This window comes from Musa acuminata, chromosome BXJ2-4 (assembly GCF_036884655.1).
Source record: "Musa acuminata AAA Group cultivar baxijiao chromosome BXJ2-4, Cavendish_Baxijiao_AAA, whole genome shotgun sequence".
In the NCBI taxonomy this organism is placed as follows: Eukaryota; Viridiplantae; Streptophyta; class Magnoliopsida; order Zingiberales; family Musaceae; genus Musa; species Musa acuminata.
Genome location: NC_088341.1, coordinates 5,218,442 through 5,246,430, shown reverse-complemented (window position 1 = coordinate 5,246,430; position 27,989 = coordinate 5,218,442). Strand labels below are relative to the sequence as shown.

Below are 27,989 nucleotides of genomic sequence, written 5' to 3'. Positions count from 1 at the left end.
ATACGATTTCGAATCCTCCCTTTTGATAAGAAGATATGATATATTATTATTACCATATCAATATTTAAGATGTAAGATCGTATGATACCCAACTCACTTCATTATAGAAATCCTTGAAACGTGGCACAATTTGAGCCACCTTTCGATGGTGTTTGGGAGATGACACGAAGTTCCAAGTGCCTCTGATGGGATGTTGAGGAAGCCTTAATCGACCACGTCTCTGTTGGATAAGGAAATCGAACATAGGTCAGAGGATTAAGTTTCTAAAACGGTCCTTTTTCACAATCGAGTCTTTTAACATTGAAATGCAGAAATTAAGGAATATATTTTGGTAAGGTTGCAAAAAAGATTAAAAAAAAAATAACTTATTAAAATGATATGAATATATGCTAAGAAATATATAAATATTATAGTCAGAAGATGTCGAGTCAATTAATATTAATGAATCGAAAAGAGATAAACCTTGATTTTTTATTCTAACTCTTTTACCTTTTTCCTCGTATTTATCCCGCCGTGGTAAAAGATTTTATGCTGGTTTGTTCCTCGGATCACCAGCTAATATCCTACAAAAAGTTCTTCGGGAAGGAATTTAGCTCAGAATTCAACCGTATGAAATCTTTTCCGCCATTCCGATGCTGACAGAAAACTCGTTCGAGTCGTATGCTTTCGGTCCCCATTCGACGTATCATGCGATGCTAATGTGATTAAAATGCAAGTTATGAATCACATTTTAATGTTGATGATACAATGGAATTTTATACCGCATGCTGCATAAACAACAGATGCATACCATCTTCAAGCAGTGGAGAGGGTTCTACAGGCTAATCAACCGCTTGTTATGTCTCTTTATCCCAAGCATCATTAACATCAGAAGTTAAAAGCAAAAGATTTTTCACCTTAATCATGACCTTAACAAAGCAGCATCCACCAACTTTTCATCTCGAGATTGTGATTGTGTGGCTCTGCTCGAAGATTGGTCTCTCCAAGTACCTGAAAAGCTACATCACAGAATACCACCCGCTACATATTAGCATGTAATTGATTCCAAGGGACTTAAAATGATCAACCAAATAGATTAATCATGAAAGAATCCGGCTTCTTTGGATTCTAAAATTAAGAAAATAACGAAATCAAGCTATGAAAGACAAGTATAACAAAAGGTTGTTAGGAAATGCATATGATAACCAGAAAGTATCATATGCTTGTGACCATTTCAAAGAAAAGACTACAACGATCACTACGGATACTTACATGAGGTATCAGAGTCAAAAATGCTTCTTTGCAGCATCCAAACAATGGCAAAGAGACTGCCTTAATTCCAGCAGGAAAGATCCCATCAAGGAGCATTATCTTTCATTGTCTCTTTCCACAAAGTATTTTGAGTCTTGGAAGTGAAGTGGCTCATTCCCCCATGAAGTCCAACCTGCCCCCAGTTCTCTGGCAAAAAGCTCAATGCACTTTGCGGGCTTGGGGCCTGGTATATGATCCTTCAATAATTCTGATATTGATCAAGTTTCAAATGAGGTTCTTAAAAGAAAAAGGAGGTTCTTCCCTTGAATATATCATGAAAAAAGCTTACGACACAAAATGTGCTGCTTCAAACTAGTTGCATAGTGTAAAGAACCGTAATGACGTGAATAGATGAAGAAACACACAGCATTGGGTAATGGACAGAATTTCATTTGCAGGGGTTAGTATTGACAAGAAAAGCTCTATATTAAATTATGTGATAGTCTGGGTTTGTTCCAACAGCCTTACTACCATGATGGATTCTGTATGAAGTTATAATAACCTCCTCATCTCCTTAGTTACTATGAAATGAAAATATAGTCATTACATATGCACAAGCATCATTAAAACAAGCACATCGTACGTTTGCCTTAAAGACGCCAACTCTCCACATAAAAGGGGATGCACATCTAACCTTCCTATGGTAGTGAAAGACATATAAAAGGTTGCCCTGTTCAAGCAAAATGTACTTCCAAATGACTAGACAAATATGAACATTGCATAGGTATATGTAGGAAAACGAAAAAAAAGAGAGAAGGAACTTATCCAACAAACATCTTCAGCAGATGAAAAGAGATAGGTAGGTATATATGACATGTTATGCTATATTTAAAGATGCAACATATCCTAGGCAAGGATACGTCCCAGTGGAGGCTTCCTCGAGTAATCACCAGGAATGCTGACAATGACTTGATTGATTCCCAAATACTCAAATGGCATGGCTCTTGAGTCATCATTCTATGGAAAATTAAATAAAAAATACATGAGAAATAAAAAAATACTGTTGTGAATAAATATCATATCCACATATTTATGGCACACCTGACAGCAAAAATTGAAAATATTTATCAACAAAATCTGTCATCCATACTCGACAAAAATATCGGGTAAGAAGCTACCTGCAAATTTATGTATCCAAGAAGCAGGCACTCATACGGTCTGTGATGAAATAAATCCAGTTCACCGATCAATGATCCATCTGGTTTCACCTATATCAAGTTTTATAAATAAGTAAGATTTCATCCACAGGTCACCAGAGTTGAAGATCATCACAGTCAAACTGGCCGAACACTTGAATAAGAAAAAAATGCAGCAAACAAATGTGATATTCTGAGTGACCTTTAACCAATAGGAGAGAACAAATTTTGTCACTCCCCAAGCAGGAAATAGTTCATTCTCGACAAATATGCGTAGCTTTTCCCGATTAGTCATCCAAAGTGCCACAAGGGCTCCCCCTTCATGAGCAAGTTCCTTGACAGGAAGATACAGAAAGTATCTGTTAGGTAACGTCGGGTACCTGCAACAGAAACTTGGAAATAATTAGAAACTCATTTCAATAAGATAGATATTACGACTCAGATATCGTACATGAGAGAGGAATATTTATATCCAAGTACAATAAGACAGCAATAATTTTTGAAGGACCTACCAAGCTTAGACTAATATAAGCATGCACTTGATGATTACCATTTATTCAAAAGTTCCCAACAATGAATGTGACAGTCATCCATATGAAAGTTGTGGACAAAGATGTTGGTAAATCACCAAGAACGGGCACTAAATTTTGGAAATTGGTTTGAGTTTCTCATCAGTAGGTTGAGTCTCATACTACATGATGCTTGGTTAACAAATTAGGTAATGTGAAGCATAATATATTTTACTTCTTGGGGTTGTGCACCAGGGTGTGGGTGGATATTATTGATGCAACAAAACTGTGGGGAGCCATGTAACACTCTTTCCAGATTATGGAAGACATTAAACTCAATCTCTATATCAGCAAAAACTATCAGGTATGAACTAGTTTTAACATACCGATTACAAAAGGTCATACCATTTCAAGATTGTACGTTTACCGGTTCAAATATCAAATCAGAATATACAGGCTAACTTCACACGTTTCATGAATGTTATGGTTCCTTTAATAATCTATTCCAAAATTAAACCTGTCATAGTGTTCAAATGATCAATGAGGCTTGCTTACATCACCTGGACCATCCAATTGCGATTAAGCAGCTACCTTTACTTATAATAAAAGCAATACAGCATTTCTTGGATACTTAGACAAGTATTTGGAAATGATAGTCAAAAAACACATTTACTCTAGAATGTCCAAGAAACAGAAAAATCAAGAAATTGCACCATCTATTTGCACTAGATACCAAATAAACATGCAAAAAGCTAAAAGCTGAAACTGATGAAACATACACTGCTTTTTGGCAGGCACTCCCATTTTCCCATGGTGGGTCAATCACAATAAAGTTAAACCCATCTTTTGAGTGAGCTGTAAAACATTTTTCAACTGCATTAGAAGAAGAGTAAGGAAAATAATTATTTATATTATCTGGAAGAAAGAAGTGGAACAGTCAGGAATGTTGATGACTTGGCCTTCTCTACAGAAGTTAATTACCAAATGAGAGTGTTTGATTTGACTTGTGAAGATTACCAGGAACAAGATTGCGAACTTGTCGTAAGTCAGACTTCCATTCAACAGATCACCAAACCCAACATAGACATACACAAGAGAGATCATATTAGACATTGCAGGCCAAAGAGTATCAAAACAAGCCTCAGCCTATGTACCTTAATTCTGAATTCAGTGGTCTACAAACCAAGAGGTACATCAGTAAAAATAATAAAAAATTTAATGCTCTTAGTGAGCAACAGAATAATCACAAGTGTCAAATGGTACCATGTGGAAGCAGCTTCTACTGGGTAATATATAGTGATTGCTCTGAAACTCAGCTTCCACATCTTCATTTGTCTCATTACAAATTAAGTTATTATACAATCGGTGCACTATAATAGTTCCGCCATGATCGCCAAGCCTATAACCTGACAAATCATAATGAAAGAACGTTAATTGGTTGTCTTGGTGGTAGACTTACCAACGTCATCATAGTTTCAGAACATTGTGGGAAGAAGAACTCGTGCTACAAATGTTCCAAAATTTCCATGGAAAAATATCACATCACCATCTATCATAAACCAAACTCTAATTTCAAAAAGATATAACTGCATGAATAAGTTTACCACAGAAAACAGCCAGACAACTCCACATGATTATTATATTGTTTGCAAGCACTTCACCAAGGAGCTACTTAAAGCAAACTCCAGGCCCTTCGAACAATATTAGAATTTGCTAAAGCATCTTATGCAAATCTTTTGTATGTCAGTTAAAGATCCTGACCTCCTGTATCATCTGACAAGTTCTTGTTCCTAAAACAAAGTGATATCTCGTACAACGGCGCTTGCCAGAGGCTTCCAAGCTGAATAAATTTCTGTTCCGAAGCTCTCCTAGTAGGCAAGGAGACCTCAGACTTCACCAATTCGGGAAGCAAGGCTTGGAGCTCAGCAGCTTCGAGAAATGCTTTGTGCGCATTCAGCAAAAAAGTTCTCGCTTCCTGTCAGATATTTCTTTATAAAAAGAGGAACTTTTTGCCCTCAAAGGAAACGGGAGGAATATCAAGCTTCAACGAAAAAGGGGGAAGACCAGTACTTGGTGGCGCTTCTCCGAGGCTCTTTCGCTCTCGTTCAAATCGCGCGGCGCTCGCGTCCTCTTCCTCTTCTTCAGAATCCGAGAATCCTCAACGGCATCGGTTTTCAATGCGGCGGTGGTAGTCTCGAAGGAGCGTGAGTAGTAAGCCGACGGAGATACCCAAAATCGAGAGTAGGAGTAGTTGAGGATTCGAACAGGGTCGAGAAAGACCACCTTCGACCCATCCCGAACCAGTCGATAGATTCCGGTGTCCAAGAATGATCTGACCTCGTCCGACATCTCCTCTCAAGCTTTCGACCACCCCGCGGACTGCGGAATCGCCATGGGTGGAGGGGAGAGAGTGAGACCCCGGTTCGCTATGACCTAAGCCGGACGCAGGCGTAGCTGCTCTGTTTTCATTAGCCGAATGCAACTATTTATTTTTTATTTGTTGCCATACAAATACATTCAAATAATAATATGCCCTTTTCACCTTACGACAATAATAATAATAATAATAATAATAATAATAATAATAATAATAATAATAATAATAACATACACATTTAGGAATTGATCGAGCGCACGTTTATCAAATTACAATCGAAAAATGAGACAATTAATACTAATGTTGCAAGAAAAATAAGAAAGATATGTTAGAACATTCATATATATATATATATATATATATATATATATATATATATATATATATATATATATATATATATATATATATATATATATATATATATATATTTGTTTGATTGATACTAAATCATTTGTTCAAAATACTTAACTCAATTTAATCATAGTAAATCCATCAATCTCTTATGATTAAATCAAGATGTACTCAAATAAGGGCCAATAATAATACCTCGTAAAGGAGAAATAATCTTCTGTGCTGTGTTCTTTCATCTGGTCACAGGCCAACTTCTTGCATCCGAATCAAAATCATGACTCAATGTTAGCAAAACCACTATACTTAGAATCTTGTATTACAAAAATAAGTTTCTATATAAGGTACATGAACCCATGAACAGCTGCATCTTTGCCACGAGCTGTTGCATGTAGAATAAAAGCATGAATGAAGGTATCCTAAGAAACCATGAAAACAAAGCCAGCTTTACTTCTGCTTTACATTTTCTGGAGTAATATGGTAGGGTGTAAACTCCAAGTTGGCTACAAGCTAACAGAGCGCAAAGGGCAAACCAAATTGTTCTATATCGTGATTAAATATACAGGCATACAACCAAGAGAGCCATACAAAATGCCCCACGAGAGAGAGAGAGAGAGAGAGAGGCTTGCTCCTATTCTTCATTGTAGATTTCAGTCTTGATTCCTTTTGGTTTCAAACTGAATGCACGAGAATGCACTAAACCTAAGGGGAGGATGCGGATCTTTCAAGTGCCGAATATGTTGACTATCAGAACCCCACTTGCATGAAACTCAAACCATCCCTGATCCACTGGAGAAGAATAATTAACTGGCTTAGGCTCTTAGTCGGAGCGTGGCAACAAGAACATGAAACCTGAGTTCTCCCGAATGAGTGGAGGGGGTTCGATATCAGATATATCAATCGGTTCCATCGACTTTGAAATGTCATCAACTGAAAATGGTATGCTGCATATTCAACAGGGTAGAATGAGCAGATGGAGGAATAATAATTGAAGATCATAAAGCGATGGGCACTTTGCTTTTTTTCTTTTGAAGCATAAATTAAGCTAACATGTTATGGAGTAAACATAATGTTTTACCTCGAGTCATCATCCAATAAGAATGAGTTGCTCACTGGATTGTTCGAATCTTCAGTCATCAGCACCCTCATATTCGATATAACCTAATGAATCGTCACAACTTATGGTCATAGCTTGAACCATTTCTTATGAATGAATCCACCATGAATTTTTACCTCAGGGGACACACTATGTGTACCATATTTGTCATCCCAGTACATTGTACTTATCCGATATAACTGTTGCACACTAAGTACCTGCAAATGTAGGAAGTTTGCTGGATTATCAATAAGACATCAGGGAGAAAGGTTTGAGGAAATATCAGAAACTTTCACTCACTGGACAAAGGTCATGGCTAATTTCGTCCAAGGTCTTCTTTGGCTTTTGGTGGATCACCTGAATATGCCATAGTTCATGTCATCAGTTTTAACTTTAAACTCTCAAATTGGAAAGAGGTACTTCGGTTTGTTGTCAACCTTTAACACAGTTTTCAATCTATTTACAAGGTGGACAAAAAACAAGTTGCATTGTTATGTGTTAAGGTTCTAGAATAACCTGCTAACCTGGTCAACTTAAGATGCACAACCTCTACTGAATAGTCTATGAATACAAGAATATTTAACTAGTCAAAAAATTCACAAAGAAGCTGGGGTAGGCCAATATTTATATTGGCCACTCTGGTCAAATTGGGCATACAAACTTCCTCTAAAATAAGGATTATGTTGTGGATGATGAAGCAGCTGTCCTGGTTCTTCAATGTGACATACACTATAAGAAAATGAAGAGGACAATCATTACCAGGAATCCAATAGCCTGTCTTATATGCTTTAGTTCATCCCATGCTGAACCGGCATACTGCAATCAGAAAACAAATAATTCTTGGAAAAATTAACAAGCCATCATCAATGGGGTAACCTCATTGTAACTCTGAAACAACATAAAGCAATATCGATATGGCCTCTAGACCACTGATGTGTTTCATGATACAAATTGTTTCTTATTAAGCTCCTCAAAAAATAAGGACAACAACATAGTTGGCATCAAAAATTCACACACAAGTTTGATGATCAAAACATTGCATTGCTCACATCTGTTTTAAGCGTTTGATTATCTATGATCATAAACAGAAGATCAAAGAATATTTAAAAGATATAATCTCGAAATATTTTCATATGTCAAAGTTCATAGTTATAGATCCTGGATCAGACCAGCCGGTCCAATCTGCTATGCTAGAGCTTTAAAAAGGCTAAAATACCCTCAAGTATTTATTTATTATCAAAGATATTTAAATATTCCCAAGGACATTTTAACTCCTAATTATAAGGATAAAAGAAGAAAACTATATTAAATTCATTATTCTCTCATTCACTGAATGTGTTTACTTCGTCCTTATCGTCCTCTTTCATTATATCATAAAAGTTATTTTACAATAATATCTACATATGTTTTATATTTCCAATATTATATATAATTATCTTTTATTTTCAATATTATATATAGTAATTTTACAGAAGGATCAATTGGCCCACCGGTTCAACCAATGACCCATTGATCTGAAACTTGACTGACAGGTCTGATTCTAATAACTATGATCAAAATGGTGAGAAAGTCAGTAGGTTTCTTCCAAGACATAGGAAAGCATAACTCATTTACAAACAGCTAATTACTTGATCAAAAGTTTGACGCTTACAAGCTTTTCATTCTTATGCATTAATCTATTTTCCTCTGAGAGATAATCTAATGGCTGAAATTTTCGTAAGAAAGAGGAGAGAAAAACCAAGAGATCATATTTGGACATGAAATTTCATTCTGCAATTTAAAGGAGATTCAGTAAAATAAACCTAGGAACAATTCTATAGGTAAAAATCCACATTCAAATGAAGCTTCCCTTCTTTCTCTATGGAGAGGCATAAACTGAAAACACAGTTATTGAGATTCCAACAAACAACACCAAAGCGGTCAAGAAGTCACCTTAAGAAATAGAATGGAACAATGTTATATAAAGGAATATCAACCAGATGGTCAATGCAGTCTACGAAGCATTCACATGATGCAGGTGCACACGAACAAACAAACAAACAAAAGTAGTCAAGAAGTCAACTTAAGAAAGAGGATGGAACAATGTTACAAGAAGCAATATCAATAATTAGGTAGTCAAGGCATTCTATATAAAGCATATGCAGTATGTAGCTACATATGCCAATAAATGTCATACATGTTAGAATGCTAATGAAGTATAATCAAGGACAAACAAACAAATATGCAATAATAAGTGGGTAAGTATGAGCTACTGTCAAATAAAAACTTAAGGGGTAATATTACTATTCTAATTTATTTAAGTGAAGAGTTACAAGATCAATCTTAAATTTTTTTTTTACACTATTAATACTACATAAAACTGAAATAGTAGCAAGATAGAGGAAACATAATTCAATTTCCAATCTTGGGTTCATGCTATGCAGATCACAGGTACATGCAGCCACGTTTTCATTTATATAAAACCTGCAAAAGCAGCCACTTAGATGTATGAGCTGGATAAGCTGTTACATTATGCCAGCTGGAATTTTCATATATATATATATATATATATATATATATATATATATATATATTGGCAGCACAAGTGGCTGCATAGATGTCGGAAGCTGCATATGTGTATATACTGCATGTTGAGGCTCTGGTTGTCTCTGGTTGTAAAAATCGTTAACACCTGATCATAATAAGCTGTCTCTGGTTGTAAAAATCTTATAGAAAGAAGAAAACTAAGGTTTAGGTAAACTTAATATAAGCTTAAGTCACAAATCAAATACAGTGCGCCATTGCTATAGATGTTAGCTACATGAATGAAAGGAAATTAGTTTGGTATGAATTGATCATAGAAAACATAGTTCTCCTATATAAAAGGGTAGTCGAAAGATTGAACCAACAAAATACAGATTGCGAGCAATTCCAAACAGTGGAAGTTATAGTAGAGAACCTTGGCAAATGAAGCTTGTCTCACCAAATCCAAGAGCTTTATAGTGTTGTTGGATTAACTAGTGCATATATTCATGAGGTCTCATAGTTTATTCTATTTGTGGAGTAAATTGTCCTAAATGTTGAAATAGCAGAAGTTACAGTAGAAACTTGGCAAATGAAGCTTACCTCACCAAATTTGAGAGTTTATAGTGCTGTTGGAGTAACTAACACATATTAATGTGGTCTCATAGTTTGTGTTATATATTAAAGAAGTGTTAAGACACTAACTATGCAAAATAGAGTTTTAGTGACAACAAGAAATATATTTTACAAGAAAGGGATAATGAATTGAAAAAAGGTTAGCACAAGACAGCTAGGTGAGGAGGTAATTCTAACCAATATTTAAAATCTCATTGGTTACTGATACCAGCCAAAAGCCGGACCAGTACATACCAATAAAGAATGGCATACCATTCGGACCAGAGAGAAAGAGGAAGAAAGGAGGAGGCAGAGGAATAGACGAATTGGTTGGAGATGAACAAGGAAGCAGCAGTGAAGCAATAGGAAGGAGGGGAGAAGGATTGTATGAAAGAGAGAAAGAAAGGGAGAAAAAAAAAAAGGCAAAAAGACAGTTGAAGGTGTCCTACCACTTAGTACCCGTCTTAACAATTAAACTGGGTGGTATTCCAAGAGAGGTTAACATACCCAAGCAATAGGACTGGTCGAATAGCATCGAAAAATGGTGGTCCATGTACCAATTCATGGTCATATCAGTAAATACTATCTGGTTTCATAAACCTTGCTTCTAACATTGGTGACTGAATCAAAACCTTGGGTTAAAAGGTAAGCAGCAAATAAATTTAAGGATGTTCTGTAATAAGTAATGTTAAGAAGACAACTTTGAGATGAATGAGAGGTTTTACTAGGCAATATAGAATAAGAAATAATTGCACTTATCAGATTTTTTAAGCAGTAACAGCTTTAGATAAACTTAAGGAACTTATGGTTCATATGTCCAATAAAGATGGTAGTGGTCCCAAAAGGATTATAAGTTGATCCACTACGATGCCAATCTGGACGATACTAGAAGGAATTGGGTGAAAACACTAAAAAATATTAAATGACATATAGTTTCACAGAGTATTCGGACCCATGAGCAGCTGATGGTCCATGTAGCTCAAGCCAATGACTGAACCCTATTCTACTAATTCATAAAAATAAGAATGGCATCTTATTAAGTCTTCCTAAGATTTCTGGAGCAAGAGGAGGATAGATCTTCTTGTGTTATTCTAACATGTAGATTAGACAAGGAAATGGAAGGATACAAACAAGAGTTTTAACAAATGAGTAGATAATAAACTTTTATTTCACTGCTGTCAATAGGTTTTGACATTTACTACTTACAAATAGAAATTAGCATAAGAATTGATGCTAACTTACTAGTTGCTACTTGCTAATATGATGAAAGCACCTCAACTAAGATCTCATACCCTTGCTTTTTTAAATTGTTTTTCTTTTGTATATTTCTCAACTTATATATCTAAGTTTATATCTTATATTTTTTATCAATTGCAGGCTATTCTGAGAAATGCAGTTCATTAAGGAATGAACTGATATAACAAGTATTCAATACCTACTTTCATGTATTATTATATAATTTATTTTCTTTTGTATATTTCTCAACTTATATATCTAAGCTTATATCTTATATTTTTATCAATTGCAGGCTATTCTGAGAAAAGTAGTTAAGGAATGAAATGATATAACAAGTATTCAATACCTACTTTCATGTACTATTATATAATTTATAATATTAATTTTACCAAATGGAAGAAAAACAGTAGAGTAATCAAACCAAGATAAAGACCAATGCTACTGATAAAATTCAGACCAACTTCCTTGTCCTGGTATAAGCAGCTCTTAAAAAAATATTCTGGAACGAAGATAACTACCTCATCTGTTGCTTTGTAGCACCAATGTTCTAGTTCAGCTAATCCTGCTTTAACATATTCACCATTGCTAAATGAGCAACATTCTCTCCTCAATAAAAGACTGTGAAGAAATGAGAGCCCATTAATGACAATTCTTATTACAATAATAGCAGAGACTGGTGTAGTCTAAAAAGTGTACCTGTTAAATAGTTGTACATTTATGAAGGAAAATATCTGTGTGAACACCTTCCGAACTAAGAATGGAGGCACCTAATTATACAAGAAATCACAAATAAGAAGTTATAGGATAAATAATTATATTTTCAGCAAATAAATGAAATATGCAGGGAAAATGGGACTGGAACGATTCTGACAAATTTTGGGAAAAATTGTATTGAATTCTCTAACCTGATCATAATTTGTAACCAAGACCAACAATAATTCAAGAATACTATCTCAAGAAAGAAAAAGATAAATAAATAACTCAGTACTGTGTAGAAAAAAAAACTGACGTGATTTGCTTTCAATGTGTTCAAGAAACTGTCAAGACTTTTAACAATCCCTTGCCAGTGGGCAATCAAAGCTTGCTGTGCAGGAGCATTTCCTGGTGAGCGAGAAGATCCTTTGACTAGACTAGCTCTTGATGTTCGTGGGGCCTGCATCATCCATGTACAAAAATGAACCCTAACATGCTAATGATCAAGCATGCCATGTAGATGCTACCTTAGCTAAAGAGAAACTTGATGGTCAAAATTGTAAAATATTATGTAAATAATACCAGCAAGACAGCAACATGAGATGAAACCTTATTAGCCTAGTTTTAGAGCACAAACAAACAAGGCATACCTGAATGCACAAACCAAGCAAGGGAGATATCTCCTTCTTCAAATTATCCCTGATCATTCCATATATTTTTTCTACATATGCAGTAAGTTGTTGTTTGAATAGTAAAGCAGGGTACTTTGCTTCAACTTGGCGCAATTTATCTACTCCACCAGTCAAGCTTCCATTCACAAAAGAAAGGTTCACACCTTGCGGTGTACCCCTGAAACTCTAAGAATAAAATTTGTAGAATATCACTGCTAGGTTTTTCCCCCAAGCACAAACTTAAAAGATGGTGAAAAGCATCTTAACAACAATTAAGACATTCCCATACTTGAGTCATCCTGCCAAAAAGAGTAGCAGATGATGACCGACGGCGTTGTGGTGCCATTCCTGCTGCGCCACTTGCTTTCAGTGTCCGTTGAAGTAGCAACAATAAAGTTGAAGCATTGGAAAGCCAATAGGCCAAGACCTCATTATTATCCTGGGTCTTCAACATACAATGAATAATATCCATTGTGAAGCTCATCAAGTACAAAAAATGATAGTAGTAACAAGGGATTAGTTCAAACCTCAATAGCATGACCAATTGTTTGAATAATTCGATCAAACACACTTGTTCGCTCAACTTCAAAAGATCGCCATTGTAGAAGGCATTTATAAGTAATACAGGCAGCAACAGGTCTGCTTCCTGCAAATCCTAGGTCTTGTGCAATACACCTAATCAATAAGTCCTGGTTTTCCTGTAATAAGAGTTGACAAGTCAATATGGGAGTGCCAGAATTCACTCAAATATCAACATGTGGAGCACCAACTTTGCAGGAAAGAAGATAAATAGAAGTTTAAGTCAGATATTTAACCTGCTGTTTCTCATTGAGAGATTTCTGTGGCTTATCATCTACTTCAGAATTCTCCCTCATGTTGAATGATGCACTAAGTGGATCCTAAATCACACAAATCAATATTAGTTGAGAAAATATCAAGTTGAAGTTTTTAATGTATAAAGTATCCAAAATTGAAAAACAAAAGAAGCTGCATCGGTTCATCTTACTGCTATTGTTCTGGTCTCGCTGTTAATAACAAGACCATTTTCGGAGCTCCTCTGTCAACCAATCATAAAAACGGGGGTTTAGTCTAGATTAATATTAGTGCCATTTTAGAATCCAGTACCAAAACTTTGTTACATTCACCTGCAGAGTTGATTTAGAACGTCCTGATAACAATTTATTGGGTGCCATGGATACAGCCTGCTGACGAAGTACTTTATTTTCGGACTCTAGGTTTGCCAGCTTTTCTTCAAGCCTAGTTAAGAAAGAATATAATTAAGGTATCTGAAAAATGGCATTTTCTAGTACTAATATTCGTTGCTTAGTACAGACAATTCAAAGATAGCTATTTTTAAGACCTCAAATCATCCATCCAAAAATGAACCTTAAATATGCAAAATGTCATACAAAGCATTTTCACAATCCTCAACTGTGTCATTTAACATCACTTCAGGTTATGACATAAGGAAAAGTTACAAGTATAAAAGTTCTCCTGATTTGTCTTAAATGTCTCTATTCCTCTTGGAGTCTTTCAGAACTCTTGTGCACAACCTTTATAAGTGAGACAACCCTAGAACATTCCTAACTATCACATGTTACCTGAAGAATTTCAATTCATCAGTCCTCGTGAACAAAAGTTAGAGAGCAACCTTAACTGGATTTCGTTAAAAATTGATGCACCAAGTTGCATCTTGCGCCAAAAATATTTTTCTCATGTGCTCAAGTATCAATAGAGCATTTGTTTGAGACCAGAGGACTGTGCTTAAATTCAAAAGAAAGTGAGTATGCAGCGCCGAAAGGTTTATTTAATTTGGGAAGAGGATCTAACCTGTAATGGAAGAATAAGATAACATCGAACTGATTACTTCTTATACTTGCTAATGAATAAATTCTCGACCATATCACATGTATATAGGGAAAGTATTAGGTGTGTGCATTGGTAGGCCACCTATAAAAATAATGTAAATGCTCACCAAATCTGGCAAGACAGATGGCCTACTGTGTTGGGTTCTCTACTAAGCTCGGAAGAGCTTGGTTAAAATTGTACATGACATTCTTGAAGTAATACAAGTTTATTTTTCAAAAAAAAAAACTTATATCTGAAATTGATCTGCAAGACCATATTCCAGTTTTCTAATAACATCAACGATTTTGACATAAGTTATTGATCAAGAGTGAGTGCTGCAAGAAAGATTCCTTGGCAATATCGCCTGAAACATCTCCTGTTGAGGTGCTATGCAAATTATAAAGTACAGATCACAGTAACGAACAAAATTCATAGTTGCCTGAGTATCGGTCAACTCAAAATCTGTTTTCTAGATTCAAATTTGACTATCCAATCATTGAGCTGCAAAAGTATGCAACCTAAGTTGCTTTATCTGCAGTCTCCTTCCTTCAAGTAATGTAAATATCATCCACTGTCTAGAATTGTAATTGTATAAATAATGACCTACTCCAGAAAACTAACAACAGTCTGGTATCATTCACCTCTCGGGCATAAATCAGTTCCAAGATCTGCCAGATCAATTCCAGAAACAATAACTTTTTTCCAAGTCACCCTGACCAGGAAAATTTGACCTATGAGCAATGTCGATCAAGTTTCTAAAACAAAAAAAGGATAGTTGATGGCTCACGACAAACAGATGTCCGTATTCAACAAGCATCATCACATCTACATGATAGCTCTATTTTGACATCCGTCCATATTATATCTCAAATAAAATGGAATTTTTCCCAATGTGTTTAACATAAGAGTAAGACAATGAAAAAAGTAAAACCTGTGTAAAGATTCCTGAAGTTGATGTAATTTTCCTTCTGATTCGAGTAACTTCCTCTGTCTTTCTTCACTAGTTGTTTGTGCTTCATTAAATCTGTTTTCAGCATCATCAGCTCGTTGTTTTTCTGATTGTAATGAGGCCTAAAAGGGGCAGAAAACAAGAAAACAATGAAATAAGCCAAGATCTTCATATTGATAGAAGGCACTTTCTAATATATAAACAGATAAAAAATTCACAGATTATATGCGACATGTATAAAAGAAAAAGAATCAAAGCTTGCCCACAGAATCATTTGCATCAATAGAAACCTTCTTTTCTAAAGTAAGCAGAACTATAGTGCAAGCAAATTCCACCAAATTTTAATTAATTTGATGACCATAAAATTATATACAATTAACGAAATCTTATCGATCCATATTAAACTCAATATCAATCTTTGATGCATACAAATGCATTCAATTTGCACACAAAAAAGAAGATGCCTAAGTACTTAGCTATTTAAGCATGCTTTTCAGTTTTCATGTTGGTAAAGTTCTCATTCATATGTAAGTAAACCCCATTTACATTCTACCATGGAATCAACTTTCTAATGTTGCCACCTGCAGTTGATAGTAGTAAAGAGGGGAAAGAATTAAGCTTACTTTAAAATGATATCTTATATCATAACTATTAAAGAAACTGCATACCCAGTATGTTTCAGCAATATCGAAAATATATATAAATGTATTTACTAATATTGTGAATACATGTCCAATTGTATGAAGACCAACACCTTCAAGTTCTCCACTTCATCCGTCAAGGAATCAATCTTCTCAGTATCTTGAACAAGAACAGTATTTTCTTCGATAACAGGAGGTGCATCTTCAATAGCCTTTTTTGCAGCCTCTCGTTCCTTGACAAGCATTGCTGTTGTCTCATCCACTTTACTTTGCATTGCTTGCAAAGAGCTTTGTAACTTTGTTATCTCTTGTCCTTTAGCTTCCTCTAAGTCTGTCTGTATCCATTAAAACTTAAGTTAGCCCTGTTACCTTAGTAATATATGTTAATGCAACAGTGTGTGTACAATTGATAGATGTAATTATAAAATCAAATTTTGAATGTGACTGCCTTAAATTTCTTTCATGTTTATTCACTGTAGATCAGCACCAGGCACCAGCACATCTAACCATAAAGATAATCATTATAAAATGTCCAAAACTTACCCGCAAACGCTTTTCTAATTGCAAACGCCATGTAAGTTCTTCCACTGTCTTTTCAAGCTTATCCTTAGCTTCCTTGAGAGCACCTGTTTCTCGTGCAGCCTGAATCAAACAAATCAAATCCATATGAATTAAATATGACAAGTTTATCAAGGACCATAAGCAACTCATATATATATATATATATATACACACACACACACACACATATACTGATATACATATACATATATATATATACACACACACATGCAACATTTCGCAGCAGTTAGTCAAACATCAAAATCTCAAATTAAAACTTAAAACTACTCTCTGATAGTCCAAAGTAAATAAGAGGACATCACGTTTATGTAGCTTGTTTATTTCATTCTGCTATTGGCAATACCCAACTAGAGAGAGTAACTATAATGTATATGGCATTATTGTTTTCAACACTTTTGTACTAGTGAGAGTTCCCTTTTGTAATCTGATGAGCTAACCATTGGTTGTCATCATTTCTTAAAGTAATATAATTTCTCTTTCATGGAAAAAAAACTATAAATGTATATGGCAGTGGTGCAAAGGTGCAATTTATTGTGGTAATCTAGGAGGTAGCATTTTATGTATTAAATTTAAACTAATATTTCATTTAACTTTAAGAGATAACTGGCAGGCAAAGCCCATGTACTGCAGGGGTATAAATAGTGAAACGAAGAAGAATGTGTTGAAAGGAAAACATGCAATAACACCTTAAAACCATGTTTGAAAAAAATGCTCGGACCAAAGTGAACAGGGAGGTACATATCAGTACAACGGAGAATGGGGCTGCAGACTAGCCCATTTTGGGTGGTCTCGCTTCAGTTTGTGACTTTTTATATAAAAATCCTTTATTAATAGGTCTGCCTTTCTCTCTCTATCTCTCTTGCTTGATCACTCGATCAACGGCTCTGAGCCCCATGCCTAAACCCTCAACCTGTCTAAATAGTGGTACATTATAAAAGTACATACCAATTTGAGCTTCCTAAGCTCTCTCCTTGCAACCCTTCCCCTCCATCTGCATTGGGTGACAAGTGATGCCCTCTTTAGATTCTTATGGTATGAATAAGCTCTATAACAACGCCATTTAGCCTGCAAATAGCAAACAAGAAGATAAGAATATACATAGAGGATTTGAAGTCTTCGAGAATGTACAACAGTGAACAAAATAACAAATTATTCATTAATTCGACAACAAGGAAAACTATTCAACCTGAATAACAGTTGCTGCCTTAGTTTGCTTCCTAAACCTAAACTCATTCCGAGCAGCCAAAAATCTGAAACCAGCTTGCAGGACAAGAACTGACAATCTCAATCGTGTGTAAGCCTTCTTAGCCTTGTAACGACGCAAATTTTTCTGAACCTTTATTGCAGCATTTTCCCTTCTCATGCCTTCATACAACTTAAAAGCCAGTCTCCCTATGAACAAAAAGATGTTTGATGAGTATAAAACCAAAGATTACACAACTTATATTGAAATGAGTTAAACACACTTCTCCATAATGACTGCACATATATGGTAGCCTTCCGCAAAGCAATAAATTGTTTCCGCAAAATATGTGTTCGTATTTGATTTTGAATAGTTTTTGCAGCGGTGTTAAGCACTTCAGCTCGTCGAGCATCTAACTCTGCCATCTGACCAGCTCTAAGAAAAACTTTTGTTTTGCCTATCTGTAAAATCGGGAAGCAGTTTAAAACTACATGAATTTTACAACAAATAGATAAATGGTCAAGACATGAAAAATACATGTCAATGAATGATCAACAAATTCAAAACAAAGGCAACAGATAAATTGCTACCAGGAAACAATAATAAACAAAGTAGTGCAAGCAGATTTTTCATGACACAAACTCATTCAAAGGAAAGTGGCTTTGTCATGTAAATTAATAGGGACAATTTTAGATTTTTAGTTAAGCACTTAAGCTAGCAGTAGTGATAGATGGCTAAAATTATAATACAGAGATCATCTATACACATGGCAACTCAAGATAACAGTGATTTAACCATGCAAAATGTTATGATGATGAACATGGTTCAGGAAATACCTGAAAACCTGCCAACCCCGTCTTTTCCAGAATCTTCCTGCAAGCTATCTTTTCATCGTAGCTGTTCAAGAATGCAAAGCAAAAACAAAAGCTCCTCATACAATCAAAGTCATGGAATGCAATATATATCTAACAAAACCATATGCAGAACATCATAATGAAGGACACTTGAACTTACTTTCCCTCTAAAACTTCTGGGGCAAGAACACCAAAACGATGTAAAAATTCATAGAATATGCGACGAGTAGGATATCCAGCACAACTGATTCTGATAGCCTCAAGAACACCCTAATGACACCCCAAAAGAATTAAAAATGATTATTTAAATTTTAAAACAGTTAATATAAAATAACATCTTTAGTCAGAACCAATCAAAATGTCCAAAAAGTACTCACGCCACAGCGTAATTGTTGCATAACATTGACATTCTCAAAAATGGCAGGTTTTAGAAGATTGTTCGGCTTCACACATCTAATGTAATGGGGTTCTGTGGAATTTAATGTCTCCATCAATGCCTGTAGTTGTTGCTGCAGCAAAATTTTAATCTAGAGTGAGATGCATATTTTACAAAAGAAAACAAAAGGCCCCAAATTATTCTCTAGAAAGAAAAAAATCTAGCTTTTATAGAAAAAGAGGAAGATAAGTATACACCTTAAATCGAGAACCAATGGATGAAAATTTTGAAGTCTTGGATGTCTCCTCAGGCAGAGGAGGAAAAAGGCCAGAAACAAATGAGCATTTTGAAGCACTCAACAAATCTTGGTGTTCTGCCACAACATAATCCTTATTTTTGTCCAGGAACTGATCAGATTGATATAAAACCTAATAACAGAAAACAAATGCACTGAAATTAGTCTCAATGCTTATAGCTGTTTTTCAGCTAAATCAAGCTATCTAACCTCTCCAGCATAATGGCTTATCGAAAAATCAGTACGAGAAAGCTTGGGCTTGATGAAGCGCTTGTGTGTTTTAAATGTCTGGTAAAGCTTTTGCGCAAAGGTTTCATGTGTTGATTTTGGAAACATACTGTTGATACAAGAATGATTAACATCATAAGGTTGTACATTGCAAAAAATGTAAAAACTTTCTCTCCCGAGAAAAAGGAAAAAATGAAAAACAAATCTAGAAAAGAACTAGACAGAAGAGAAAAGAAAACTAAAGTTTACCATGCTTCATCAAGGAGTGCGATGATACCTCCAGGTTTCTGCAATAGAAAATAGCAACCTAAGTTTCATAACATGCATGTTCCATTCAATGCTACAAATATCTAACCATTTTGCATAAAAGTTATGATCTTCATCAGTTGCAAAGGACAAAAAGATCATATGAGTTATCTATTGAATTGAATAAGGAGAAATACTATAACATAAGAAGCAACAAGCAGAGGAGAAGGTCATGTGAATTATCAATGAACTAAGAAATTTAAATAAATATGGAGAAATACTACGGGAAGTAACATGAACATGAAAGAACAATGCACCAATGTTTTCTGGAACATTGGTTGGTAGTTAATCAATCATAACATGTACAATTGTAGCAAACATGGGAATCCATTCAACAGAATTGGTGAAAGATGCTAATAAATAAAAAGATAAATATGAATTTCATTAGGAAAACCCTAATTTTGCTGAGTCCCATTCAAGCCATGTTTTAGATTCATGACATGACCATTGCAATTCTTTGCACAAATAGATGCCATAGAAATTCATTAGTGTAAAATATCTGCTCCCATCCATATAGCTGGATGATTGAGAATCTCGGAGGGAATCCTATTGTTGGGGGTTGCCATGCCAAGGAGCATGTTATGCATCTACGTAATATATAAATACACATAAAGCGAAAAATGTGCAACAGTGTATAACAAAATCGTTGTCATTATTCTTTGCAAACAGAAACTACTGGGAACTATAACTCATTTTCCTCTTCTTGATAACATCATGAATATAGATCATCTTTAATTTAACATTAGTACCAACAAAATGCACAAAGGTTGCTTTACTAATTTAAAAGGCCACCATTTGCAAAAAGTGACACCAGGATACTACTGTAATCAGGGAAGATGTTAAAAAACACATTTGTTGTATTATCCAATAAGGCCTATATTGATTAATATTCAAAAGTACTTAAGATGTAACGTAACAAAATAAGCCAAGGCAAACAACTAAACTATTTATTTACTTCATGCAAAACAATAGACCAACCCCTCCTTCCATCAAGATGTAATACCACAACACCATCCAGTGCACATGTTTACTGTGCTCAAGAGAAAGATAGAACATCATTTTGTTAAACACAGTTATGCTACTTATGTTAGAGCAAATTTTCACACCTGTAGGGTCAATCTAAAGTTCTTGAGTACATTTTACTTTTTTGCATGCTGGTTATCGAACAGAATAAATATAATTTTGTTCCGACCATTCTAGAATGACAAGAATCAAGTCACTATTTGTACTAATTGTTAACAAATATGAGAACTCATTTTGATGTTTCCATTTAGAATTTGACTGTTCTGTTAATGCTACCTAAGAGTGGGACCAGTCTTAATTTGAGCTGCAAACAGAGATAAGGTTGAAAGTGGTCAGCTTAAGGTACATCATAGCATCCCACAATATCAGCAATTGTGGTGCTAATGCATCAACATCACTCCGATTCCACAAGGTACCACCATCATATGCACTGCATGAAACTTAGACTTAAAACCACTATGAGAGACACCATGCCCCATTTTTAGAACATAATTGATCAAGATCTGGACATTACCAGACATTAGCACACATATACAGTACATACGTGCCACACAAACATGTGAATGATGGATATAGATTAACATCTCCAGAAAAATTTCCATAAAAAACAAAACTAATATTCATGGATCATGTGCAAGTAAAAGAGAAATGAGAAAACCTTCTCAATAAGATCCAGGACATCTTGATTATCAACAAATTCAATGTAGCTCCAATCTATCTCCTCTTTTGTGTACTCTTCCTGCTCCATCTTGAAAACATGCTGAAAAGAACAAGTTGCAATCCAGTTCAGTTGTTAAAGAACCACCTCAAGTACTTACCTTTGTTTTCATTTTCCTTTATCAAATAAAACTCTCTACCTGCTATTAAAACTACTAATAGAGAAAAAAAGAAGTTTCATATTTAATTTCCCATGCTGAAAAGACGAGTTGTACGAACCTTGAAATATTGGGCATTACATATTACATCTACTGAATTTTTTTTAATCAACAAAGACAAGAATGAATTTACCATATGCGAAGAGTTTACCTGGTTGAAATGCTGCTGTAGTTTCTCATTTGTGAAGTTAATACAAAACTGCTCAAAGCTGCAAAAAAAAAAAGGTAAATATAGAATAGGATCACATTAGGGATAAAAAGAACTTATTACTGCCACTTGCTTAATAAAGTTCCTTTTTGTTATTTTACCTGTTTGTCTTAAAACTTTCAAAACCGTAAATGTCAAGGACCCCAATCAGTGACTTCGAATTTGGATCTTGTCCAATTGAGACATTTATTTTATCAACAATCCTGTAAATTAAATGAAATAAAGTATAATATCAAATTCTTCAAGACTCATCATTTTCATTAATGGTTCAAGAAAGTTTAAAGTAGTATGAGATTGAGTAATCACAGTTCTTTACCAGTCAAACAAGCGAGAATATATTGTCTTAGCTAAGCCATCCCTGCTAATGGTTGCAGCACGAGGATCAAGTGGTCTCTTAATAACTTCTTCAGGTGTGATCATCACACGCTTACACAGTGCATCTTCCAGAGCTGCAGAATCACACCTGAAATATCATACGTTCTTATTTCAACGACTTTGAAATAGTAGCATCTAAAGCAACAAGAACAAGTGCATTTAGAATTTGGACTTCACATAAGAAGCTCAGCGGTCATCTTCAGATGGAACTTAGATTTGTCATCTTTCAAAACTGATGAATCTATATCTTGTCCCTTGGCAAAATCAATATTTCCAAGATGAAGAATGGCTGCAACAACCCTAAAAATTGCATCCTGGGAAAAGGACCCAAAAGATGAATTTCACAATATTGCTTTAGTCACAGATGCAATAGCAGTTACATTTTAAAAAATCAATATTTACCTGTTCCTGTGCACTAATTCCAACTATATCCATAGCCCTCCTGGTGGCTAAATAGTCATGGGCATCACTCACACCAACCAACTCATAGCAATTTGATTGGTTAAGATAATGAAATGAATTTGGTTTTGATAACTTGTACTTTTCAACCACCTGGAATGAGATGCAAAATTAGTTACTGTAATACTTGGGAAGTAAACTTAAGATCAAAAAAGATGTTTCACCATTAAGCATCATAATATATAAATTACATAGTAAATAAATAATTATTACAAAAAAGACACCTCTGTTGGTGCTGCACATAGAAGGTAAAAGCAGTGGTAGTTACGCTCTGGATCAGAAACCTGGCAAACTCGGGACCTCTCAAGAAGATATGTCCGGATGGCAGCACCTGATATTCTACCTTGCCTATCAAATTGGATCTCAACAAACTTGCCAAAACGACTGCATTTATTGTAAAACATATGGATCAATACAGATGTTCATGAAGATAATAGCATGTCACAAAATAATATTTTATTTGACATCAAAACCTCTTAATGCATTACCTGGAGTTGTTATTTCTGACAGTTTTTGCATTTCCAAATGCTTCAAGAACTGGGTTTGACTGGAAAAACAATCACTTATCTACCCCTCAGAAACAGATCATAAACAGACTACTACAGAAGTTCTAGTTGAACTGTGCTTACTAATTATCAGAGATCATCAACTTACTTCAAGTACTTGTTGCTCTACAGTTCGTCCTTCAGTAGCAGCCCGTCCACCCAAATAAGCAAGATAACGCATAAGCATCTTTGTTGTCTCAGTTTTACCCGCACCACTTTCACCGCTAACCAAAATGGAATTACTTTTCTCCTCATTTATCATTGCCCTGTTTCATATACACAGCTAGGAACAAACTTATGATTTTGTAGGATTATGAATCTAGTACACAAAAGCAATAAATTAAACCTGTATGCCACATCTGCCACTGCAAACACATGAGGACTTAGCTCACCCAATCGAGCTCCTTTATATTGTATCATCATGTGAGAATCATATAGATGGGGCAACCTTTGAAATGGATTTATGGCAATTAGAATATTTCCTGTGTAAGTCTGCCAAGAATATACATATCAGATTAAAACATAATATCAAAAAGGAGCATATGTACTGAAAAGTAAATTGGATGATAAACAAGGTACAGCTTACATAAATTTCATTCAGTTGGTATCTGGTTGACAAGTTCTGCAGTAAACCAGGCTCATGCAGATAAGAGAGTTTTGTCATGTCATCAACCCCTCCAGGTGGGGCTTCCATATCTTTGGGATATATTTTTGATAGACTAGTAACAACCTGGTGAATCATAATAAATACATATTAGCACTGTATACACATCTTGATTCATAAAGTATATTCTCCATTTAATTTAGCATTTAAACATACGAATCAAGAAAATTAAGAGTGAAATATACCTATATTATTTCTATCTTTAAGTTAGATATTTGAGTATAAATGCTAAAGACTAGCATTGCACTTTACAAGATTGAGAGAAAATAGACATGATCAAGTGAATCAGTTGGTGTTGGTTTGCATGTGTTCTTCCAATTATGATCAATTATCGTTTTTATTATATTAATATATAGAGTAACAAATGTGAAAAGAATATTTAACATAGGACCTCAAGAAGCCACATGTAATTATCACAGGAAATTAGATCAACAAGAATACCCTATTCATGGATTCCAATACTGATCATAGGGAGACATATCAGCAAGTACGTACCCAAAACCCAGGCAATGTCATGGATCTCAGGTTAAATGGAAGATGTACAAACACATTCTAGACATTGTGGCTCGATAACAGTAATTTACAAGGATCTTTGGCAACAAAAATCAATCTTCGAGCTTATCACAGGAAGCTCAAAACCACAAAGGACTTTCTCCTCAGAAAGATTATTCATAAATTGCACCTCAATGGTGAGCAATGACCTAAATTCTTTCCATGATGCAGTCCAAATATGACATGCTTGTCATGGATTGGGATCCTTTATAATTCTTCTAGAATGTACATGACCAATGGCTCCATAGTGGCAATCCCATCTCTCTTTTTTTTTTCAATTGCCAGTCCTTCTATGCATAGCTATCAGAATAGGACCAGACTAGGTGGTTGGGCCGAAAACACCAGGAACAAATTATTACTTAGATAAAATCGCTCTAGTTTGGTAGTATAGTAAATAATACTTAAATACTGTCCATTACATTTTTTTTTTATTCCAGAGGAATTTATGTTAATTAAATTAAAGATAAGGAGAGAAAATTCTTTCTCATCAGATCACTCTTCTGCTTTCTCTCCCATCGACCGCCCCTCCCTCATCTTCTCATTTCTCTCTAATTGCTTTTCTATTTCCACTCTTTCATACTCTTCTCTCTTCGGCTCATCTTCCTTCGCTCATCCCTCTCCTTAGTCTTTCCTCACCTTCTATCCATTTCTTCCTTCGACAACTTCACAACTCATGGTGTATGTTATATCCTTATCATGACAATTATGCTAGATAAATTATTTATTTCATATTCTTGAACAATGTATTGAGTATTGACTGATGTTATTTTCTTATGTTATTACATATAACTAAGGTTTTATTTTCATTTATGTTCAAGATTGTTCATTTTTTATTAATTTTGATATTTCTAGATTTTTTTTGGACTACATATAACTTTGAATTATTTTATATTTTTTAAAATATTTTTGTTAAATATGCAGTCCTACCAAATGACCCACCGATTCGATCAGTGACATAGTGACCCAAAGTCCCAAACCTCAACCAGTCATTTTTCGTTTCCGTTCTGGTAACTATGTTTTTATGATTGTTTATTAGTATGGATTCAAAGACAACATAAAGTTTGGAACAGAGCCTTCGAACTGGACATCTCAGTGGAGAACTAGTCAGTCAATAGTCAATATAGAACCAATCCTGAACAAATATAATTTTTATGTGGGTCTTAGTAAAAAAGGATCAGGTTATTTTGGGAAATATATTCAACCAACTCCAATACTTCTACCGAGATGTCCATTAAGGACAGAAGGAAATCATAAATTAGCAACTAGTAAGGATTATGGAATTAACATCAGCTGGGCTTGATTAAAAAAACACATGATAAGAGTTTTACAGGCCAATAGACTCATAAAAAAACATATTAGAACAAATATTCTCACACTAAGCATCACCGAGTGTAAGGAAAGGACATGGTAACCCTTTAAAGCAATAATATAATCATGAAAAAAAATGAGAATAGGGGAGAACATAACCTAATGTTCTTCTGCAGTAAATTCTGTTTGTAAATATTAAAGGGAGAATAATATGCCCTAAGTTTAGCACAATTGCTACACTACATGGAATGAAAAATGTTAGCAAGTAAAATTTGGGAAGTCAAGAATAAGGTATAAATAAACAGAAGACACACCAAACAGATGCGATTGGTGCACCAGTAGATTGTTCAGCATATCATTGCATAGACCTAAACTAAGTAATATCCATATATTAAATCATCAGAGTCTTGGATGACAAAAATGGTGAACTAAAATTTGTTATCCTATTTGTAGTCACAAATTTGAAGAAAATATCAAATAAACTTAAAAAAATTATATCTGAAAAGAACTTGTAGTAGTGACAATAAGCTTTAACAGTAAAAACATTTTCCAAACTGCAAAATAATAGGAAATTGAGGAGAGAAGGTAGAAAACAAAAAGAAAAACTTATAAGTTCATGAGTAGGAATGTGAAGAACTTTTTGTCCTTCTGAAACCAAATTTGCTTGAGGCTATCTATGAGTTGGTTACCAAATTTTATCCAGAAAGAAGTAATAAGTCATGTTGTACAAGTGGAGAGCTGGAATTTACAGAAGTCTGTGCTTGATGAACCATCCATGTTTAATCTTGGCATAAATTATATTTACCTATCAACCTTCAGATTACATAATAATCAGATGGAATAGAATTTCATGAGTAAGTCTATACAAATCTACTAATAATAATGCTTGAATGGATCTGGACTTCAGCAGTAGCAGTCAGCTTACTGTTTTCCCATTAGAAGCTTGGACCTCAGCATTTTCACCGGTGATCTTAGTGACCTGTCCATCAATCCAAGATGATGTTGGATCTTCAACCCATACATGAGAACCTATACTTATATTAACTGGAGTTCCCTGCAGCAATTAGAAAAAATAAAATTGTAATCATGTTCAAAGTTTTGTAAAGGAAATGTTGCACTAGCTATATCTTCATAATCATCCGCGTGAAAAACAATTATCGTCGTAAATTCATCGATAAGATCTCAATAGCAGGAAAACAAACCAATGGCCAACACCAAATAAATGAGACACTATGGAATGTTTTTGTTGTTGTTACTGATAAATCTATTCATAAGATAAAAAAAATTACATATCAATATGCAGATTACACCTTTCAATATATGGACCACACCAACCATTTAGCAGTTTCTTGCGAAACTATGGATTTCATTTTCGCTTAATTACACCTCCAAGCAAACTAGATTCCCCTCCAGGAGACCCAAAGAAGAACATTATGTAACCAGAACTTAGGTTTATCTAAACTAGTTCATGCTTACATTAAAATTTACAAAAAAAATTGTATACTTCTAGTGGTTATCTAAAGTATATATCCATTGTGTTCTCATCTTTAACTTACTGGTACTGATGCCATCACAAGCTTCCTGAAATGTCAAGCCTCCGTAGTTTCTGTTTCTACTTCACGATTACACTTGTACCTATGAATAACGGACAGAGACACAACACAATATGAAGACGGAGATCCAAGAACGTAAGCCAAAAATACAAAACGGACGAGGAGGATATAGGGGTAAGGGATCCGCACCATTTTGGATTGGTTCGCGTCCATATGCCTCTCCTCGGGAGGATGAACAAGAATAAGGGAAAAAGAAGAGCGTCGACGGCGATGGAGGAGTTGAAGAGGATGTGGATGTGGCGGAAGGAAGCAGGGCGGGGAACCCCGAGACGAGACGAGCGGAAGGGGAGCGGGACGTGTTCGGACCGAAGGCCATTTAGCGCGCACCCTCGCCATTCGGAGACGCTGCGCGACGGGAGCCACGAGACGGCCCGTGTCACCCGCGGCCGCGAGTGGTGGCCGTTGCCTCCCTTCACCTGCGCCATTTCCATCGGAGCTCCCTCTGCCCTCACTTCCCTCTCTAACACACACACATTAAACGGACCGCTAAATCGGTTTGGTGCTTTATAACATGTCATGCTTTCGAACTGCCAAAACGGCTTAGAAAGAACAATTTGCATATAAACCCCTCTGAAGTAAATAATTTTGTATTTATACCTCCATTCTATAATTCGGTTTATATCCTTAAA

The 27,989-nt window shown here is 35.1% G+C and overlaps 2 protein-coding genes across 12 annotated transcripts; both read right to left on the bottom strand.

The window, feature by feature from the left end:
* Nucleotides 1-676: 676 nt before the first annotated feature.
* LOC135609650 (methyltransferase-like protein 2) lies at nt 677-5,393 on the bottom strand. Of its 10 annotated transcripts, none has more exons than XM_065103113.1 (11): nt 5,006-5,392; nt 4,697-4,910; nt 4,199-4,341; nt 4,090-4,110; nt 3,917-3,986; nt 3,715-3,808; nt 2,629-2,806; nt 2,409-2,498; nt 2,151-2,247; nt 1,252-1,498; nt 677-998 (listed from the first exon to the last, which is right to left on the bottom strand). In XM_065103113.1, exons 1-10 carry the CDS (start codon nt 5,282-5,284, stop codon nt 1,347-1,349), a joined length of 1,338 nt encoding a protein of 445 aa, XP_064959185.1. In that variant the 5' UTR covers nt 5,285-5,392; the 3' UTR covers nt 677-998; nt 1,252-1,346. The 10 variants fall into 10 exon arrangements, with proteins under 10 accessions (XP_064959185.1, XP_064959186.1, XP_064959188.1 ...); XM_065103114.1 differs by having other exon boundaries at nt 3,715-3,790; XM_065103116.1 differs by having other exon boundaries at nt 3,953-3,986.
* Nucleotides 5,394-5,951: 558 nt separating this feature from the next.
* Nucleotides 5,952-27,816, bottom strand: LOC103980828 (myosin-11-like). Of its 2 annotated transcripts, XM_009397343.3 has the most exons (40): nt 27,490-27,816; nt 27,304-27,382; nt 26,673-26,801; nt 23,810-23,953; nt 23,570-23,715; nt 23,333-23,489; nt 23,167-23,225; nt 22,903-23,062; nt 22,622-22,771; nt 22,397-22,533; nt 22,161-22,307; nt 21,946-22,047; nt 21,788-21,845; nt 21,420-21,521; nt 19,682-19,719; nt 19,415-19,541; nt 19,167-19,337; nt 18,911-19,042; nt 18,694-18,803; nt 18,516-18,576; nt 17,963-18,140; nt 17,683-17,888; nt 17,442-17,561; nt 16,458-16,556; nt 16,028-16,249; nt 15,256-15,395; nt 13,622-13,733; nt 13,483-13,533; nt 13,292-13,375; nt 13,004-13,174; nt 12,766-12,921; nt 12,456-12,662; nt 12,122-12,265; nt 11,809-11,879; nt 11,631-11,730; nt 7,519-7,575; nt 7,060-7,116; nt 6,897-6,977; nt 6,742-6,824; nt 5,952-6,607 (listed from the first exon to the last, which is right to left on the bottom strand). In XM_009397343.3, the coding sequence occupies exons 2-40, from the start codon at nt 27,316-27,318 to the stop codon at nt 6,484-6,486; spliced, it is 4,608 nt and encodes a 1,535-aa protein (XP_009395618.2). In that variant the 5' UTR covers nt 27,319-27,382; nt 27,490-27,816; the 3' UTR covers nt 5,952-6,483. The 2 variants fall into 2 exon arrangements, with proteins under 2 accessions (XP_009395618.2, XP_064959184.1); XM_065103112.1 differs by lacking the exon at nt 27,490-27,816 and having other exon boundaries at nt 27,304-27,449.
* Between the last annotated feature and the right edge of the window lie 173 nt (nt 27,817-27,989).

What these genes read in the sequence shown, in the direction of transcription:
- LOC135609650 (XM_065103113.1), bottom strand. Translation starts at nt 5,284, where the DNA reads ATGTCGGACGAGGTCAGATCATTCTTGGACACCGGAATCTATCGACTG. An exon ending in CTTGTCAGATGATACAGGAG is followed by an intron (nt 4,342 to 4,696) that starts GTCAGGATCTTT and finishes ATGATTTGTCAG; the next exon opens with GTTATAGGCTTGGCGATCAT. An exon ending in AGTGCCTGCCAAAAAGCAGT is followed by an intron (nt 2,807 to 3,714) that starts GTATGTTTCATC and finishes TTTCTGTTGCAG; the next exon opens with GTACCCGACGTTACCTAACA.
- LOC103980828 (XM_009397343.3), bottom strand. An exon ending in ACCAACTGAATGAAATTTAT is followed by an intron (nt 23,716 to 23,809) that starts GTAAGCTGTACC and finishes TATTCTTGGCAG; the next exon opens with ACTTACACAGGAAATATTCT. An exon ending in CTTCAGGAATCTTTACACAG is followed by an intron (nt 13,734 to 15,255) that starts GTTTTACTTTTT and finishes TTTCTTAACTAG; the next exon opens with GCTTGAAGAAAAGCTGGCAA.